The sequence below is a fragment of the Phalacrocorax aristotelis genome, chromosome Z (genome assembly GCF_949628215.1).
Source record: "Phalacrocorax aristotelis chromosome Z, bGulAri2.1, whole genome shotgun sequence".
Taxonomy (NCBI): Eukaryota; Metazoa; Chordata; class Aves; order Suliformes; family Phalacrocoracidae; genus Phalacrocorax; species Phalacrocorax aristotelis.
This window is the reverse complement of record NC_134311.1, coordinates 7,505,919-7,524,102: the sequence shown is the minus strand read 5'-3', so window position 1 is coordinate 7,524,102 and position 18,184 is coordinate 7,505,919. Positions and strand designations below refer to the sequence as shown.

General features: G+C 41.8%; 1 protein-coding gene across 1 annotated transcript; it reads left to right on the top strand.

The window, feature by feature from the left end:
* The first annotated feature begins 533 nt into the window (after positions 1–533).
* LOC142050116 (V-type proton ATPase subunit S1-like protein) lies at positions 534–17,413 on the top strand. Its single transcript, XM_075078459.1, has 7 exons — positions 534–699; positions 6,709–6,749; positions 7,569–7,630; positions 9,370–9,602; positions 13,811–13,861; positions 14,617–14,860; positions 16,052–17,413. Exons 1-7 carry the CDS (start codon positions 605–607, stop codon positions 16,352–16,354), a joined length of 1,029 nt encoding a protein of 342 aa, XP_074934560.1. The 5' UTR covers positions 534–604; the 3' UTR covers positions 16,355–17,413.
* The last annotated feature ends 771 nt before the right edge of the window (positions 17,414–18,184 follow it).

Below are 18,184 nucleotides of genomic sequence, written 5' to 3'. Positions count from 1 at the left end.
TAAGTATAAAAACAGTTGGCCAGAAAGCTGGACATGCACAAACTCAATCAGCGCTGAAGAAAGAAAATATCTTCCAAATATCTGAGCTTGCTTCGTCTGCTGTCACATCTGTAAAATGGGGATAATGCTATTGCTCTTAAGGTATTATAAGGCTGCAAAACATATGCAATTCTTTCTATGGTTATCATACGGAAGGAGAAAATTCAGAGCTGTTTGGAAACAGCACCTTCACCTTTCTTTCAGGTTATGGTTGAGCACCGATAAGTGCTCTTCAGTGTGATTTTAGAGCCTGGAGCGACCATCTGATTTTAATCCTTTTTCCTTCACAAAGAGCTCACATCCTGGTACAATCTCCCCAGAACACGTAATCTTTAATTCACAGGGAAGCTGGAACATGCCAGCTGTAGATGTCTGCCGTCAGAGTAAATCTGAGCACACGAAGAATTCCTCCCGTGGGTACCGGTGCGGTGATGGAGTGGCGAGTCCCGCCCCCGATCGGCTGGATCTGCTGCCGTCATGCTGCCAGGCAGCGCCTGGGCACCCGGCTGCCCGCTGGACCAGAGGAGCAGATGTGCTGGGTGTGGAGGGACTAGCTCTCTTCTCAATGGAAAGAAACGCTGCTGTTAGGTCCCTGCTGCTTTTTTTGTATGTGGGATTTGTGGTGCCTGTGAAGCAAACCATTGCGACAGTGGATGGCAGGTCAGTAATCGATTACGTACCCACAAACTCTGTTGGTAGAGTTGAGCGCATGTTTTAAATGTTGTAATCTGGTCATCTGTGCTGTGTGGAAGCAGATTCAGCTGCAGTTTAGAGTGTCAGTATGTGGTTTTAATTTTCTTTTCAGGTTTGAAAACATCGGGGGCTGATACAGAAATGAGCTGTTTTGAAGCCTGCACCTCATTAAATACGTATCTTTAAAACAATTTTATAAACAATACTAGAAATGGTTTTAAGATAAGTGTTTTCTGGGCATCTGTCGTGTATATCATTACATGTTAATGACTCTCACAGTGACTTTCCCTGGTCTGTGTAAAAACGAAGTTAGAAATAGAATAGCAGCAAGGGTGTGAAAACTACTCGAAGAAACATTCCTGCTAAAATATTCTACTTATGTAGAATAAATACTTGAAGCGTGAACTTAATATTGCAAAGAAGTATTAAACTTACAAAATTATTAGAGATTTGGATTCATTGTTGTTTATAGTGCTATTTTGTTCTCTAGTGAAATATAAATAGGAAGCCCAAATCATAGCAGGGGAAAGAAAGGACTTTCTAGAGCCAAGTATTGCAAAAGTGTAAACAGCCTAAACTGTACTAGTTGAATCATGCCCCAAAGTCACTAATAACACACAGATCAATTATGCTGATGAGGATCACAGCTGGCAGTAAAATCTGTGCATTTAAGGCAAGAAGGACATGTGGTGATTTGCTTAAGCTTGTATTAAGAGATCTGGTGGTCAGTTACCAATAAATACTACAATATGTTTCATTTAAATAGCTTACTCGCTGTACTCCTCTCAGAGTTTTCAGATTTGTTAGTGTCTTCTTAGTGTAATTGCACTTCTCAAATCAAGATCAAAATCTGAGAGAAAACAAGCAGTGGAGCATTACATGAACTTTATTCTATTAAATATTAAGAAATGAAGTTGCCATCTTGATGCCGGTGAATTGAATGGGGGTTTTGCCTTTGCATTCAGTGGAGGTGGGATCGTGCCTGCACAGTGTTAATCTGCTGGAAGTTTTATGAGCTGAATTTCTGGTTTTATATTAAAAATGAAAGCTTGAGCTTGTCATTCTGATACAGTTCTTCTTGGACATCCATTAAAATGCAGATCAAACCCCAAAATTCAGTACATTGTAAAATACTTGCGTAAATCTGTCTCCCTGTGTCAAATCACATGAGGCTACCAAAATAAGACACAGCACACTTCAAATTTAAAAACTAGAGGAGTCATGGGCTATGTAGATATTTCTTAATGACAGGACTTAAATAGATATATTTAAAACTTAATAACATTTTTTGTTAGGATGTTTCATAGAAGGAACTATCTTTTGCCCTGAATCTGATCTCCCAGGCTTACACATTCATAATTTTCATAACTTCACTGAAGTCACTTATGTCCCTAGGACTACAACCAGTTCATCATTACCAGGCTCTCAGTAAGCATTCATCACCTTCCATCATAACTTTGTTTTTAGTGTGTTTGAAGGTTCACATGTTATTTTCCAATTAAATGCTTCATAAATGAACTGAAACTAGTTCAGCAGCCAGTGAAGTAGTCTGCAGCTGGACAGCATTAGTCTTAGAGTAATAAGTCTGGAGTAATCAAAATACTGCAGTAGAGTGCATTTTGCCATCTGATGCACCATCTGATGCAGGTTGTCAGAGCAGCAATCTGAAGTGTAAAAGGCAGTGTGAGTATGGCTTCCGTTAACCTGAAGGAGTGAAAACTGCCTATGGCCTCCACACTCGACCACTGTTGGGTGCCAGGCTTGTTCACATGCCTCGTCTCAGTGGGCAAAAGACGGCTCACATGAGAGGCTTCAAGGGCTGGAGTCTATATGAACTTTTTCAGACAAACAGGCTAGACTTGGTTATCTTATGTGGATGGATAATGTCATTTGATAAGAGGGAATTTACACTTCTTTATACTTATAATCTTATTTAATTGGGTTTTACATAGTGATTAGTCATCCCAGTGCTTTGTATTAGGGCTAATCCAATTTCATGTGAGTTCCTGACATACTCGGTATGGTAAATTCAACATACAACATACATGTCTGGGTGTGTCTGGGATAGTTATTTACCAATTGGTAAGGAAAAGTATCAAAACATATACCATGTGTGCAACTGAATTTGAACTTGTAGGGCAGAGTGGCTGAAAAATTTATAAACTTAAAAGCCTACTTCCTAATTCATTGTGCTAAAATTTATGTGCTCTCACTGGTTTCAGATCTAGCCACTGCTGTTAGTTTTGCAGGCAGTGGAGGAGAAGGCTGTAGTGCTAGGTAGTTTCCTGTCTTTCATACACGTAGTTAACATTTTTACATAACAAAGGGAATACATATTTTTAATGTGTTGTTATTTTCCCATTTCTTCTTACAATGCTTTTGTTCTGTGAAACATGCTCCAGCTGAGGGCAAAAGGGCCTTGCTGCCAGAGATCACCCATGAATTCCCCAGCTTGCCTTTGGATTGGAAAGGCTGTTGATACAACAGTGGGATGGCTGCTGAAGGTCACCTGTTCCTGTCACAGATCACACTTTTCTGTGACACCTCAGGGTTATGAGTGTCAAAGGCAGCTGACAGACCCAATAACATCAACATCAATTTGTGCTTGCTCAGAAACCGGGAGGAGATCCGTCCCTCACACCACCGAATAGACTGTGCCATAGCGATCTGGCTTTCGTAAAACAAAGCAAAGCCTGCAAGCCTTACCCTGATAGATTTCCCTCGCCTATCTCTAACAGGGCTGCATGCATTGTGCAGGAGGCAGCCAGCGTTGCTAACAAACAGTAACAAACAGGAGTACCTAGGTGGAGTTACTTCACTTGCATGCCACTGCCTGCCTCCCAAGTGTGCCTGCCATGTGGCTGATCGTATCTGTCATACTGTGGTACTTAATGGTGGTTCCTGGGTCACTCTCTCCACTGTATTCCTCATGAAAGCATGAATATTTCATTAGCTGTGCACATTCATCTATATTTGAGTATCTTTGTGCTGAGAGCAGAAACTTGACATTTCTTCTGGTGCAGCATGGCTGCGCGTTGCTGTGGTTTTACATGTGATGTACAGCGGTCAAACTGCATCGTCACGAGCTCCGAACCTGCGCCTGTGTGCTGCGTGGAGGCTGGTTATAACCGTTCCACTCGGGATGTAACCCCACGGGGGCATCTGCAATGACTATGCCTCGTATATTCATGCTGTGCTCTCCTCAAGGCTTGGTGTTGCCTATCAGTTAACATTCCTCAAAGTGATTTAATTGGTGTGACCGTGGTATTAGCCTTATCCCGGAGGGGAAGCTAAGTAATGATTCATTTTTCTTTAATTGGCAATCATGAAAACAAAAATAACCTTTTCTCTTCCCATAACAACATAAAAACCTTTAAAGTGCAGTGAGGGAATGAAATGAATTACACAATTTACACCAGTCTCCTCTCATCCCAGTGTTTTGGTCTGCACACTACAGCATGGTGATTTCCAAACTGGAGTAATGGGCTTTGAGCTTATTATGTACATAGGGAGCAGCTAAAAGTATAACTAAGCATAACTAAATAAATATAGGTCCAACTAGATATAACTAAAGTTAGTATAACTAAATAATTTTATATTTATATTATTTTGGTGTGCCTCATTTTTGTAGCTATTATCATGAAAAAATGCCCCAAAATTGCCTTTTCCAGCCTGAAGACACAAACTTTCCTGAAGGAATACTAGAAAAGAAAAATAAGGCTGCATCAAATCACAAAACTCCTGCTCCTAAGAGAGAGCAAGAAAAGAAAGTTTGGTCCATTGTAGCGGTATCTTTCGTTACCTATCTGTCAAAGTGAGGATTATTTCCACCCATCTCTGAAGACTGCTCGCTGCTGGGATGAGACCTTTGGGCAGCTTAAGGACCTCAGCTCAGCACTAATGCCACTCCTGAAAATACGGTGGGGGAGAGCAGAACACACTCTGAAAGTCCGCAGCCTCCCTGAAGTCACTGGGATTTAACAGCTCCAACTGAGGAGAGGTGGTCGTGCCATATGTAATGAAAACCGACAGACTGTTTTTAAACAGTGTTACCTACACTGAAATTTTTTGAATCTAAGATCTTTTTCAGGTTCTTTCAGCTCAGATCGCAGTCACTGCTGCGGTGCTGCAGAACCTAGCTGTCTTTTTGTGCTGCGTTACGTTTTCTCTGGAGACTGTGCTCTGCTTTATTGCTGTGGTTGCTGAAGGGACCGAGCAGCCTGAGCAAAACTACTCATCAGACCTGGTGTTTGGTGACAAAGTGACAAGCTGGAATGCAGACTCCACTTTTATCTGTTTTGCCTTCTGGGTTTGAGGAGTTTGCAAGGGGACACGAGAGATCTGTGTGGCAGCAGAGAGTATCCCTGTGAAAGGACATTCTTGCTGGAGAGACACTGATCCGAAGAAAGAGCCTGCTGCCATCCTGAACCTCTTGTGTAAACAAGACATTGTGTGTGAAATCTGGGGCTTGCCGAAGCTGGTAACATTGCCATGGGTTTCAGGAGAGCCAGGTTCAGTGTGATCAAACTCCCTGACTGCCAGAGCCGCATGGGCATGGCACCAAGCAAGGCAGGCTCTAAGCCATCCCATGTTTCTCCTTTGTTGATGTTAGGTTGTTCAGACCCATATTTATCTGCCATTAAGGATGCTGCAATGGAAATTAGGTTGGGATCACTCCTGCAGTACACACTGGTGGGTTACGCAGATCCCCCCCACACAGGGAGTCCTTCGGGGAGTGGGTTTACCCAGCTGTTCAGGGGCTCCCCAACGACGCCAAGGCTTGACCCTGCAATTCAAATACCTTATGGTACAATTTAAACATAAATACTGACATCTGCTTTTATTCCTTGTCCTTATGTGCTGGTGTTTGCATGTATCTTTTCAAGTATCTGCATTTTGTGGTGGATTGGAAAGCTGGTAGGAAACGGCAAGAAAAGTAGGTAGAAATGTATTTCCACGTGAAGTGTCTGTGAGGAGACTCTGGCCACGCCATCGCTTACAGCCTGGAAGGCACTGTGCGGGCAGAAGTAGGGCAGGGTGTACAGGGTCTCTGTGGGATGATACTCAGCTGTGAGTGCGGGAGGGCCGGTCTGCTCACCCGCTGGGGAGCGCTGACAGCAGACGTGAGAAGTGGACACGTGTCATCAGATCATTCCACTGTAGGGGGCCGCAGGTCCTGAGGAAGCTGCCCTGGTGTGGAGGAGGCAGGGAGGTGTTCCTGTGATGCATGGAGTGGAGTCTGGTCCTAAGGGAGAGCCTGGTTTCTTGGTCTTTCTTTGATCTTCTAGGCTTTTCGGTAATGTATGTGAATCTACTGGGCTTGACTCTAGTTCAGGAAAGCAGGTCATACTTGCACCAGCTGAAGACTTATCCCTAAATTGTATCAAAGAAGAAAATCAAAGGCTGAAAATTTCATGACCCTGGTGGTTGCTTCTTGAGGTGTGCTTCACTTGGAGCTGACTCCCATGGCATTTGGGATTGCCTAGAACCATTCAGGAGCTGTCTTTAGACACCTGTACATCTGGGATTAAGGCATACTAGCCCAGTGCGTTTGCTCTGTCCCGGAGGAATTCAGTGTTTTACTTCAGATCCTCTCTGGGGGCTGAGGGTGGTGCAGTGCTGTCCTTGTGTTCCCCTGCTTGTGGCCTGGAACTGGGTCAGTCTCTGACCCAGAACTGACGCCCTATGGAAAGGGACAAGAGGGGTAACAAAGTCTTTAGTCAATAGGTAAGGACGTGGGAATGCCTGGCGGGACAGGTCCACCTGAGGCATCTCTGAAAATGAGGCATTTTTAGCCTGGATATACTGGCTTTGGGATTAATTTGGCCTGTTCCTATGACATTAACCAGCCAAGGATCCGCGATAAGTTTTGAATGTTTCCTTGAATGAAGGAGGAGCAGGAGCTTTCCCCAGTAAACTTACTGCAGACTCTAAGTCCAGGTGCTGTACAATAAATGTTTTTCTCCTTTCTTGTAGTTTGCGTACATTTGCAGATCAAGATTCTCTGCAAAGAAATGGTAAGGCTTTTTTATTTTTTCAGTGGGCTGAATGACTGGATACTGTCTCTGTATGTGGCTGTAAAAGATCTTCATTCCCAGATGTTGCTTCTGTTGGCATTAGTGACTCTTCTGTCAAATGCGTTGTTAAAGCATATCCGTCTTTAGAAAATACCCTTTAGAGGATTTTCCTGGTTAAAATAATCATTTACTGACTGACTGTAAGATACAGTGAGAATGTGGAAGAAAGAAGTATTCCATTTTTTATTTATTTTTTTTAACCAAATGAAAACAGAGTTAAATATTTGAAGGATGGAGCTGTGAGAGTGTCCATGACATGATGTCAAACATCACGCTCCTGGCAAGCTGTCAGGCTGTCAGGTTATTTGTCACAGCGTCTCATCTCTGGCTATTGCAGGGAAAGAAATTCCCACCCATAGTTACACGCTTTTGCCATTTAATGCACACCCTTTGACAACAGAGTTTGCTGTATGAAGAAAGAAGCAGCTTTTTATTAAGTGTGTTTGGGATGAATAAATACGTGTATAGGCTGAATCCTGTCATTTTTGGGCAGTGGAGTTCTTCCCAGTAAGGGTGGCAAGGTGTTCAATGGGAAGAAGAGGAACCATGTTGTACGAGTAAGGTAAAGTAAACTAGAAAATGGATGCATTGAAGGCAGTATTTGCACCAAGCTAAATATTTTCCAAAACAAAATCAGGTATTATGAAATTCACATTTTGTGCAGGGATAATTATTGTTTGCATAAGAATGTGCAAGATTATGCTTTTATAAGTGATTGGATGTTTTCTTTGTAGGCTAATAACACACTTTCTTCTGCAGGTCGACGTTATGATGGTGGCGTGAAGCCAAAATTTAACGTAAACCAAGTAGCAATTACACAGGTAATGTATGAAGGAACTGAATCTGTGAAGTTTTTTCATAGCACATTAAGATATTTTAATTTGTGTTATTGAATTAAATAATATATTGTTTACAACAAATAGCCAATGAAACCGTCGAAATCATTGTGATGTGGTACTGATTCACCACCTGCTGTACAAGATACCTTCTGCTTTTCTTGAGAAGTGAGGTGAGACTTCAGTTTTCTTCACTGGTGCTGTCTGGCACAAGGTTTGGGCACAGGGTCTTACTGGAAAAACCAAATCCTGTCATCCATATTCTGTACAATGCCATTTGACTGCTGCGGCCAGCATTTTGCTTGTATCATTTGATACTAAAAGAATAACTGAAGCAAAACTGCTGATAATTTAAATTTAGTGGGAGTTTTTCCTGAGTCCACCCTGTAGTTCTTGTTAAAAACTAAGCATAAAAGGCTTCCTTATCAAAAACCCTGCAAATGATGCAATCTAATGTAAATAATCTGTTGATTAAATCTCTGTCATCTGTACTTCGGAAAGGACAGCCTTATCACTTATACAAATGACAGTCAGTGTTTCTTGCTGGCTGTCGCATCACGTTTTCTGACCATGATCTTACCTTGCTTTCAGCTTGGTGCTTGTTGCTGTTACTAATTTTAATCCTAAAGCAGTCTTGTGCCATGTGTAAGGTCAAGTATCAAAAGGGGTCTTTCAGGGTCTGAGCTGGGAGATGTGATTCGCTAATCTGAACAGAAAAAAAAAATCTTTCTTTAAGCCAAGACAAAGCTTTGAGGCTTAACCACATCCCTTCTGGAGCCTGGTAAGATGCTGTTTATGACTGGGACTCAGAATACCTCTGTCGTTCACACATTATTTGAACTTGCTTAATCTTATGATGTGCAAAACAGCCATGCGGCCATTGTATATGTTATCATATTCAGATAGGACATATGTGTAGGTGGAAAAGAGTTGGTGTCTGGAAATTTTAGTCTGAAATATGGAAATGACAGTAAAATTTTGAAGTCCTTTCTGAGCCCTAACTCACCGTCTCAAATCATATTGCCTGACAGCCAAACTGTCCTCCTTTTGCTATGAAATTTGGCTTAGAAGGGATAGCATTTTTCTAATGTGTACAGATGACAGGGAAGCTGCAGTCCTCAGGTTTTAATCTTGTGAATGACTGAATTTGTGAAGGCAAGGATGCATACTTGAGCCATACTGTTCTGCAGCAGGTATTTTCCTGATTTTAAAGCCATCAGTAGCCAAACTGTCTGCAGGTAGATGTAGACTTGGAGATTTTTTTCACCTGGACAGCTGCCTGCCGTGCTTTCAGCATGGTAGGCCATGTCCTTGGCCCAAGCTGAGTACTCTTTAGTGTGTTGAAGTAACCCTTATGGGTGTCCTAGAGAGTATTCTGCTGGGGTGGGCACCTTGTGATCCTAGCTTTGCTTGAATTTTTTTATATTGGGCAGCTCTACTTGGGAGCATGCTAAGAATGTGTTTTGCCCTAGTGATACTACACTAGTAGAATAAAAATAACTTACGCTGGCTCTCTGGCCAGTTGTGCTGGAGCTAGAGGTCTGTGTGGTGCCATTGCCATGGTGGGAAGGGTTAGCCAGAGATTTCGCTGCTTCCTCAGTTCAGTACTGGTGCAGCTGAGAACCGGCTCCACACCAAGTGCTGGCCTCATTTATTCTGGTAGGATGGAGAGTAACTCCTGAAATATGCATCTTCTGATACTGATCTTTTATGTGGTCAATCAGGTTGTCAGCTACAACTTGAGCGGGAAAGAACAGTGGGAAAGAGCAACCTGGAGGCCGTTCACCCACAGTCCTCTCAATGTCACCGTTAATGGCATCCCCTGCATTCTTTTCTGGGCCAAGAGGATCGTGATTAAGTTTGAAAATCACACGCAGCTGGATTTGACAGAGAAGACATTTGGTGTCCATGCAACAGTGGATGTTGGAGATTCAAACTGCAGTGAAGACAATGCAATGTAAGGTGGCGCTCTACTCTGCCAACGGAACTAGTACCAGATAATGAGTCTAGTAAATCCTTGCTGAAGGAAACAGGCCTTGTATTACATGGAGTAGGGCCCCAGGGGCAAGCTCCTTCCTGTAATGTCCTGCCGTTGCAGGCAGCAGGGCAGCGTGGGGTATGTACTTTCAGACCAGTCTCTAATGGTGCACATAGATGTACATATCTGTCCTCATATCTTGGAGTGGTGGAGTCAATCCTTGTGGCTAGTCACTTTTGCTCTTAGTCTCTGTGAGGCTGAAGCTGTGGATCTCTTTAGCCTCCAGCTGTTTTAGGTAGCTGCTTGGGATATTGAATAGTGGATCCTACGCTGAATATGGGGCCTTAGGGGCTGGCCATATGTGACTACTGCTCCCTTCACAGGATGTGTGTAAGCAGTAATGTAAACCATTGTTACAAGACGCAGAAATGTATTTAGAAACAGAGTTAGGTAGCCCCAGGTCCCAGGATGTGATCTGCGAGTTGCTGAAGCCAAAGGGTGAATTCACTACAGGTTTACATGTGACCTGAAAAGTCTCTGAAAACCTGAACTCTGCATCCCAGTCTGTCACGAATTTCTTCAGCATGAACAGCACAGTTAAACCTGAGTGAGACCTATATATTAACCTAACTGGATCCAAAACCCTCCATGGCCATACTAGAAAGGCATGAAGGTTTTTGATTTCCTTTGTAGTGTACCTGACCACTTCTCTCCCTCCATGTATAGTGGTGGCTGGCTTCATGGTCGTTGGTTCCACCCTGGTAGGCAGCATTCTAAAATTTAGGAGGTGGATACCAAAATTGGGCATGTGCTGAACATGAGCATTGAGTCTACCTCATAAATGGAGTTTAAATCTGTAATGACACGCAAGAATAAAAATAACATGATCAAAGCCAGCAGTTTCATTTAGCTCCTATACAACATTTCACCTGTACATCTGAAGATGTTTCCGCAGAAAGTAAGTGTTATCTCTTTCTGATTATACATCTGTGAAGGATAACCCAAGGTGCACAGAAATTTTAGTGAGGTTATGAGAAAAGGAAAAGCTTAGCTGAAAAAGAAGCCAGGTTTTCTGCCTGAGATATCATAGTATTCAACAAGGCAGCCTGAGTTTTACATCATTAGCATGTGAACTAATCCAGCACTATGTTTTGAAAGGCAGAGGTAGAGAATGGAATAATATTATTTTAAAAATAATAACAACTTAACAAACATTCCTTTTTCTGTTCTGGTCTGCAATTCAGAGATAATCTTAGTTTTATTAGTAATGATTGTAACCTAATAGAAATATACTCATGGAAAAGCAAGGGTTTCAAAAAACAAAGTGTAATTTTATAGTTGTTCATAAGGCTTGAAAAATCAGAAAGTGCAGTGGTAGACTGCAGACTCCTACTGGAGCTGCTGTTTGGAGACTGTTAGATTTGAGCAGGCTACTCTGTCTACCTATCTGTCAGAGGTACCTCTGTAGTCTGGTTACAGCAGTGGATGCTTCATTCTGTAAATACAGAATTCTAAGAAGTTAGGATTTGTCCTGGCTCTTGCTGGGAAGGTGATAATTATTTTGTGTTTTGGTTTTGTGGGTGGAACAGTGTTGATAACATGCCAGTGTTTTGGCTCTTGCTGAGCAGTGTTTGCACAGCATCCAGGCTTTCTCTCTTTGCCCCTCTGCCCCTCACAACGAATAGGTTGAGGATGGCAAGAGGCAGGGAGTGGATAATGCCTGGACAGCTGACATGTGTTGGCCGAAGTTATATTTCCTGCCATATAATACCATGCTTAGCAATTAAAACTGGTGTAGAGGAAGAAGAAGTGGGTAGGGGTTGTGTCTTCCATGGTGGCCGTTGTTCAGAGATTCACTGGGCATTGGTCTGCTCATGAGAGATGGTCAGTGATTGCACTTCAAAGCTTTGGTGTTTTTTTACCCCTCTTTCTTTCACATATTAAACTCTATCTTGACCCAAGAGTTCTCCCTCATTTGACCTTCCTTTTCTCTCCCCTGTCCTGCTGGGGGTGGCAGGGAGTGAACAAGCAGCTGTGTGTCTTAGCTGCTGGCTGGGGTGAACCCACCACAGGGCTGCAAATTCTGCCTGATGCACTATGTTGGAAGGTATTTGGGAATTTATAGAACACATTATTCATTAAAAAACTGCAGGAAGAGTCAGGAAGTGGAACAACTCTACAGCATACCCTTGACATGCCTTTTATCAGTGTTTCACCATATCTGAGGTTTGACCTCAAAATCTGTGGGTCCAAAGCCATCTCATCTGTCATGTCTTCTGATCTTTCTCTTTGTTTCTCCCATAGTTTTTTGAGTACCCTCAAACTAGGGACACAGCTGCTAAAGGCAAGCAGTACCTTGATGCTTAGTTTGAAGCTGAGGCTGGCATTTTTTGCTGGGGTCAGGACACATACTGTGACTACTGAGCCTTTCCTCCTCTTTTCTATGGAAAGAGAGAGGAAAATGCTACCCCTCCCTGATGGTTTTGCTTTCTTGCGTGCTTTATGCTTTATTTATTTGGGGTACACTCAGAAATACTAGTCTCACTGACTCATGCCCTTTAAATGTGCTCCAGAATCCTAACCAAGAAAGCCGTGTCTTATACTGAGCTCTTGCTAGGAGGGATTTGTCAGGATGTTTGACAGATTGCATGAACAGATCTGTCGCATCTCTGCTAGATTACATGTATCAAGTCATTAGAAACTGTGTTTCAGGTTTTCATTCATCTGTTGCCACTGATGGCATCTTAAGTACTGATCGAGGTCCCTATATGTAGAAATCATGTTCTATAGATAGGAAAATGGATAATCTGGGCTCATGAGCCAGGATTTGACTCAGCATAATTGCCAAATACAAGTCTTGGGTTAGATTTTCAGTCAATCTGCATTTGACTGTAGCAGAGAAGAAAGGGGAAACTGGCTTGAATGTTGCTCTGTAATCTCAGGTTTAAGGACTGACCTGAATTTTGCCAGTTGATGGCTGAGTGCTCACATGATGCATTGCCCAGTTTTCCTCACCCCAGAAAAGTCCCTTAAACTTCGCTCTTCTCCCACCTTCTTTGTTAAGACAATACTTTGTTGTGGCTTTAGGTCAGCTTTCAAGCTGTTTTATACTGCCTGGTCTATGCAAAGTAGCTGGAGCCAGGCAAAAATATTTGGCATGGAACGTATATGTATTTGCTATATGAATATAATAATCCAACCTATGGGTTTTTTTTTATGCACCACCTTTTGGATCAGGCCACTGACTTTAATGCTGCAGTTGCCTGTGTCTGATGCTCAACTGTCTATGATTTCCCTTTGTCATAGAGGAAGGGGTACCTAGATTCAGTGTCCTGGCTTATTGGACCAATGTCAGTCAAGCTACAAGAAGTCTAGATCTCATACAAAATCATAGGGATAACTGTTTTTTTTTAAATTTTCTTCAGTTTTAAGTCTTTCAGATGCTGTGTGACTTCACTACATTTTGTCTCTAGCTTAGTCTGAAAAAGTTGCATCAACAGTGAGAATCTGTTATGCAGGTTTTAAAAGGCAAAATACTATTGTTAAGCAAAAAAAAATGTATAGCACTTAATCACGCAGTGCTACAATGCATTAATTCCAGAGATTGCAAAAGGATGGTAGAGTATGCATTAGATTACAATTAACCTGCTAGGGCCTTTCACTTTAGTAAACTTCAGGTGTCCATGCTCACCAGAGGTAAGCTTTGTAGAGCTACCTCACAGTTAGTGTATTTATATTGCTCTAATGATGCACATTTGTGAAATTTGAACTCAGGTGTCACCTGCATTTGTTATCCTCTAGTATCTAAAAAGATGAGAATAATGTGGCTTTCTAATGACATGCAGAGGTGGTTCATGCCTAAGATATCCTGGCTTGAGAAGGAGAACACGGATCAAATGAACCTAATTTTCAACCAATGCTGGAAGCAGTGGAATTGAATTGTGTTGAAAACTGAGCATGCAGTTCTGTTATTTCTGGATAGTCCAGGCCTCCTTCAAGTTAACAGCTGAACTACTGGATTTCACTGGAGAAAGATTTAATCCTTTCAGGTTTTGTTCCCACTGATTTCAAAGGTATACTGAGCAGCAGGCTCCATTTATAACTATACTTAATCTTTTGTGCTGCTTTTTTCTCTTAAGACTTCTGAAGTTGTTTTCTAGCCTGACATTACTTGCTTTTTGACCTAGGCTTTCTCTGAAGTTTGGTGACATTGGCAATCTAAAGGGACTTGTTATTAGGTAAGTTTATGTGATAACGAAAATATTAGATAATCACGTTAATATCCATTGTTATGCAGTGTCTTGTGCAATTTGTTTTAGGAGAATTTGTTTAAGCAAAGCCGATGTGATAGACCTGTTGATTGTATATTCAAGATACCTGCATTTAACAGGTCTGTTATTTGCCTGCCTTTAATAGGCAGTCTGTCATTTGCCTGCCTTGTTTTATTAAGGCATTTCTTCTTCTATATTGACTTTCCTATTAATGAGAAAAGTTCAGGTCATCTGTTTTGCATAGAATCTTCCCATGTCGGAGATTTTTGCTAAACCTTGCTAATTAGCTACATTTTGTGTGGGGATTTTACTGCAAGAACTGCTAGTGTAGGCTGCTCAGGTATCAGAATGGGACCTACTAAGCTTTCTTCTCAGCAATCAAAGGAAACAGCATCTCTTGGTACATAATTTTCTATATCTTGGGTGGAGGTACAATACCAATGTTGCATATAGATTTTTCTCATTCATTTAAGAAAAATCCCTCACCTTTCCTTTTACTGTGTGGGAGAGCAGCAGACTCCTTCAGCTGCAACAGTGAAGAAACTCAAATAATTTTCCAGACTCAATAGAAGGAGCTAGAGCTCACGCTGATATAAATGGGTGAAACTCTGGTAACACCAGTGTGCCTTCTAAGATTGTTCAGCATGTGAATTTAATAGTTCCAGCTCTTAGTCAATCTTGCTTTCCTATTAATCTTTTTTTTTCCCATACAATATTTTCAGATTCTTACTAACAACCAGCTATTATCAGCTGTCTGTTCAGAACTGGTTCAGTTTACACAGACTACAACTTCTTTACAACCACTCCGTACAAGCAACCTTTAATGCAACCAGAATATATGCACCAGCAAGTTACTCCTACCACTGTGAACATGTGAGCAGCTTGCAGAGATACGATGCACTCCTCATACCCAGCTCAGCAAATGATCTTTCAAAGCTTTGGGAAGTCACTTTTATTGATTTCCAGGTAATGTGATGGAATTAAGCCAAATGGATCTGGTAGGTAGACTGATGGGAAATTTTGCACTTCACTGCCAAGAAAGTGTAATGACCTTCTGTGTGCTGTTTACAGGATCTCCATGGAACCTCAGATAGAACTAACGACTTAAAATATTTTACTTTTCTTCCTGTCAAAGGAAAGAAAAGGCTATATAGATTTTCTGTAGTCTCTTGCTTGGGTTTCCTTTTAATGTGGGGAGTGAATTTAACTTTCTGTGTTACACCTCTCTGAGCTGGGCATCAATAACAGCGTCAGTCACCGAGTATGGGAGTCATCTCACTTAACTTTTGATGTCTAGCAATGATAACCTTGTGCCCTGATTATAGTCACCCCAGACTGCCTCTAAAGCCAGTGGATAATTCCTCTGACTCATCTTAAGTCCTTATTTTAGGATGAGATTAATCATCTTCTGAAAGCGCCTATTCTTCTGTGTTTGGCAATAAGGGAGCCTGAGATAACTGGACCAGGATGTCTCGCTTTGAGAGATCTAAGTCATGGGGCATGTATAGCTGAAAAAGAGGATTGAGGGGGGAAGCTGATCCCTGTGGTGAAAGCCCATGGATTGACTTAGTGGAACAGGCAGTCAATGCCCTGAATGCCAATGTGGTAAACTTCATTTTAGAACTGAAGCCACAGGTGAAACTTACTGGCATTGGCCATAGTTGAATGCAACTTGATGTAGCTTAGCTGATTGACTGCTACGTATGGCACACTTGGATCAGTTGAGAAGAATCTAATATTAGGGTAGGAGATTGAGAGTATTTCCCTTTTTTGTCATGTTGAAATGTATGCAGTTTGAAACAGAGGCTCTGGAGATTCTCAGTGAGTGATCCTGGAAAGGCTCTGTTGACTTGAAAGGTACCATGCTTACAATTAAATATTACTGGGCTATCAAGAATGATCATATAAGACTTTATTTAAAACACAGCTGCAAATCCTTTGGGCAGCAGAGTGAAGGGGATTAGAATAACTGGGAGTTTCTAGAAGACTGACCTGGATAAACTCTGCCCGTTAACTCCAGCTAGCACGGAGAGATACAATGTTGCAATAGACATTAAATTAAAAATTCTTACTGGCTTCAGGAGCAAATTCATGAAGTTGTTTGTAACTGAGACGCAAGTAATTTATTTAGTATGAGCCTGTTTGTTCTCTTTGTAGATTCAAGGCTTCAACATTCAAGAAGGACATTTTGCCTATGCAAAAGACTGTGCATCCTTTTTCTCTCCAGCAATACTCATGGGGCTCGTTATGTCACTGATTCTGCTGCTGGTTCTTGCCTATGCTCTTCATATGCTGATCCACCTGAAATCTCTTGACAGGCACTATGAATGCAAAGCTTCTCCTGCCTATTTTGCACAGATGAAGGACAGTGACATGGGAGATGAGAAGGAGCCACTGAGAAGCAGTGGAAATGAGTCCTACGAACTTAGAAACCAACAGTTCCACAAAATCTATATTTAGCAGTACGCATCTGTCTCAGTGAAACAAGTGGTATTTTCTTCTGCTGGCACCGTCGTATGTAGTTTGTGCAGATTCTTCACTAACTGATGAAAGGAAAAGTAGGTAACGGACTGTTTAGCCAGTTACTGTCTGTTTTTTATTGATAACCACCAACTCAAAGATGCCTTGGGAAATGAGAGAAAAAAAAATCTATTGTGAGTAAGAGATTTCATGTTGTGGGAGATTCCTGTAGTAATAAACCAAAATTCATAGCTTTTCATCCAGCTTACCAAGTCTTGAAGAGAGAATCAGTAATGGAGACTTTGAAACTAAATAAAGATACAAAAACTTGCAGGAAAAAAAAAATCTTTGCTTATTCTTTCAGGAGGGAAGATTTTCCCTGGTTTTGTATTTGCTTCATCCACCCTGCTCTGTGTCCTGACAAAATATCATCCATTCCTTTCTCAGTATATGTTTTCCTTTTATTTTCCAAATTACACTCTCTCCCCTTTGTCCTCATAAACTCCTTCTCCTCCTTTGGAGTCTTCAGAGCTGTATAAGCTGTGTATTATCCACAGCACTGATGAAACAGTGATGGCTTTTGTATGGCAGATCTTGATACTTTTCTCTGTATAAGCTGGAGGCTTACTGTGGGGATCTAGTGGGAGAACAGTAGACATCTGGTCAAAGGCTTACCCTTAACTTCCCCGCTCAACTCCATGCCAAAAGACGGATTATGAGCATTATAACCTGTAATTCTAGGTTAATTTCTTTTCTATCAAATTCCGTCAGTCTCCCTTGGAAATTGTACCTGAATGGAGATAGCCAGTGCTATAACTGAAAATAGATATAAGCGAAGTGGTGGAAGCTCCCTAGCAGTGAAAAGGATACTGTGATTTAATTTTCACTCTGCCACCTGAGTGTTTAAGGTACTGTCTTCCCATTCATCCTTCCTTCTGTTAGAGTCAAAGTTTGGGAACTCCAGATTAGCCTGTAGTTTGGCCCTGACTTCTAGCAAGGAAGAACACAGTAATGTGCTAACTGTAGTGCTTTTAGCACTCAAATACAAACACAAAATACAAAATTCAGCATGTTAGAAAATCTGCAACAGCACATGTAGTGAACAAATGCTTTTTTATTTTAGGTAATAGATCTTACTAGTTACTTGTGATCTTTGTAAACTGTACTGCAGTGCTCTTTAAACACTTCGAGAGGTGTCCAAAGATCTCCTGTTCATTAGCACAGATGACACATGGACTAGATATGGAGTCCAAAGCAGTTAGTTGATTTAGGAAAGCACTTCACAGGAAAAAAAAATCCCCATCTTTGAAGCATAACCAGACACAAGAGGCAAGCTTCTGGGGACTTGGCAAGGCTGCCTGTGGCCAGTTACTGCCAAACTTCATCTTGTTTCATAAAGGAAGCAAGCAAAAACATGAATGTCTGGGAACCTGAATGAGGTTAAAATGAGAGGTGCAAATGAAACCCACAATATTCTGTGTGGAGTGGCAAAACACTCACCTGCTTGGTCCCATCTGCTTTCACACAGCCGTGACACATGTAGGCTGATGACAATGTTAGAAGGAGCTCAGGATGCCTGCGCTAACTAGGTGATTTCCTCAGAGTCTGGAGAGCAGTGCTGTTGTGCCTGGTGTTTGCAATAAAATCCTGGCACTAATCAGTGGTAGCCTCACTGTCAAAATTACCGTCATTCACTGATGTCAAACATCCACTCTGCAGAGCTGTGCATGGTGGCTTAGGGCATGGCAGCGCTCTCTAAACCTCATGTTCTCTGAGGCACAAGTGCGCTAGTTCCTCCTGCAGAGCTCATTCAACCTTCTGGTTAACATC

Bases quoted from the DNA above. Each gene is read 5' to 3' on its own strand.
- LOC142050116 (XM_075078459.1), top strand. From the start codon at position 605: ATGGAAAGAAACGCTGCTGTTAGGTCCCTGCTGCTTTTTTTGTATGTG. The intron at 7,631-9,369 runs GTAATGTATGAA...GTGGTCAATCAG, and splicing joins ACCAAGTAGCAATTACACAG to GTTGTCAGCTACAACTTGAG. The intron at 14,861-16,051 runs GTAATGTGATGG...TTCTCTTTGTAG, and splicing joins TCACTTTTATTGATTTCCAG to ATTCAAGGCTTCAACATTCA.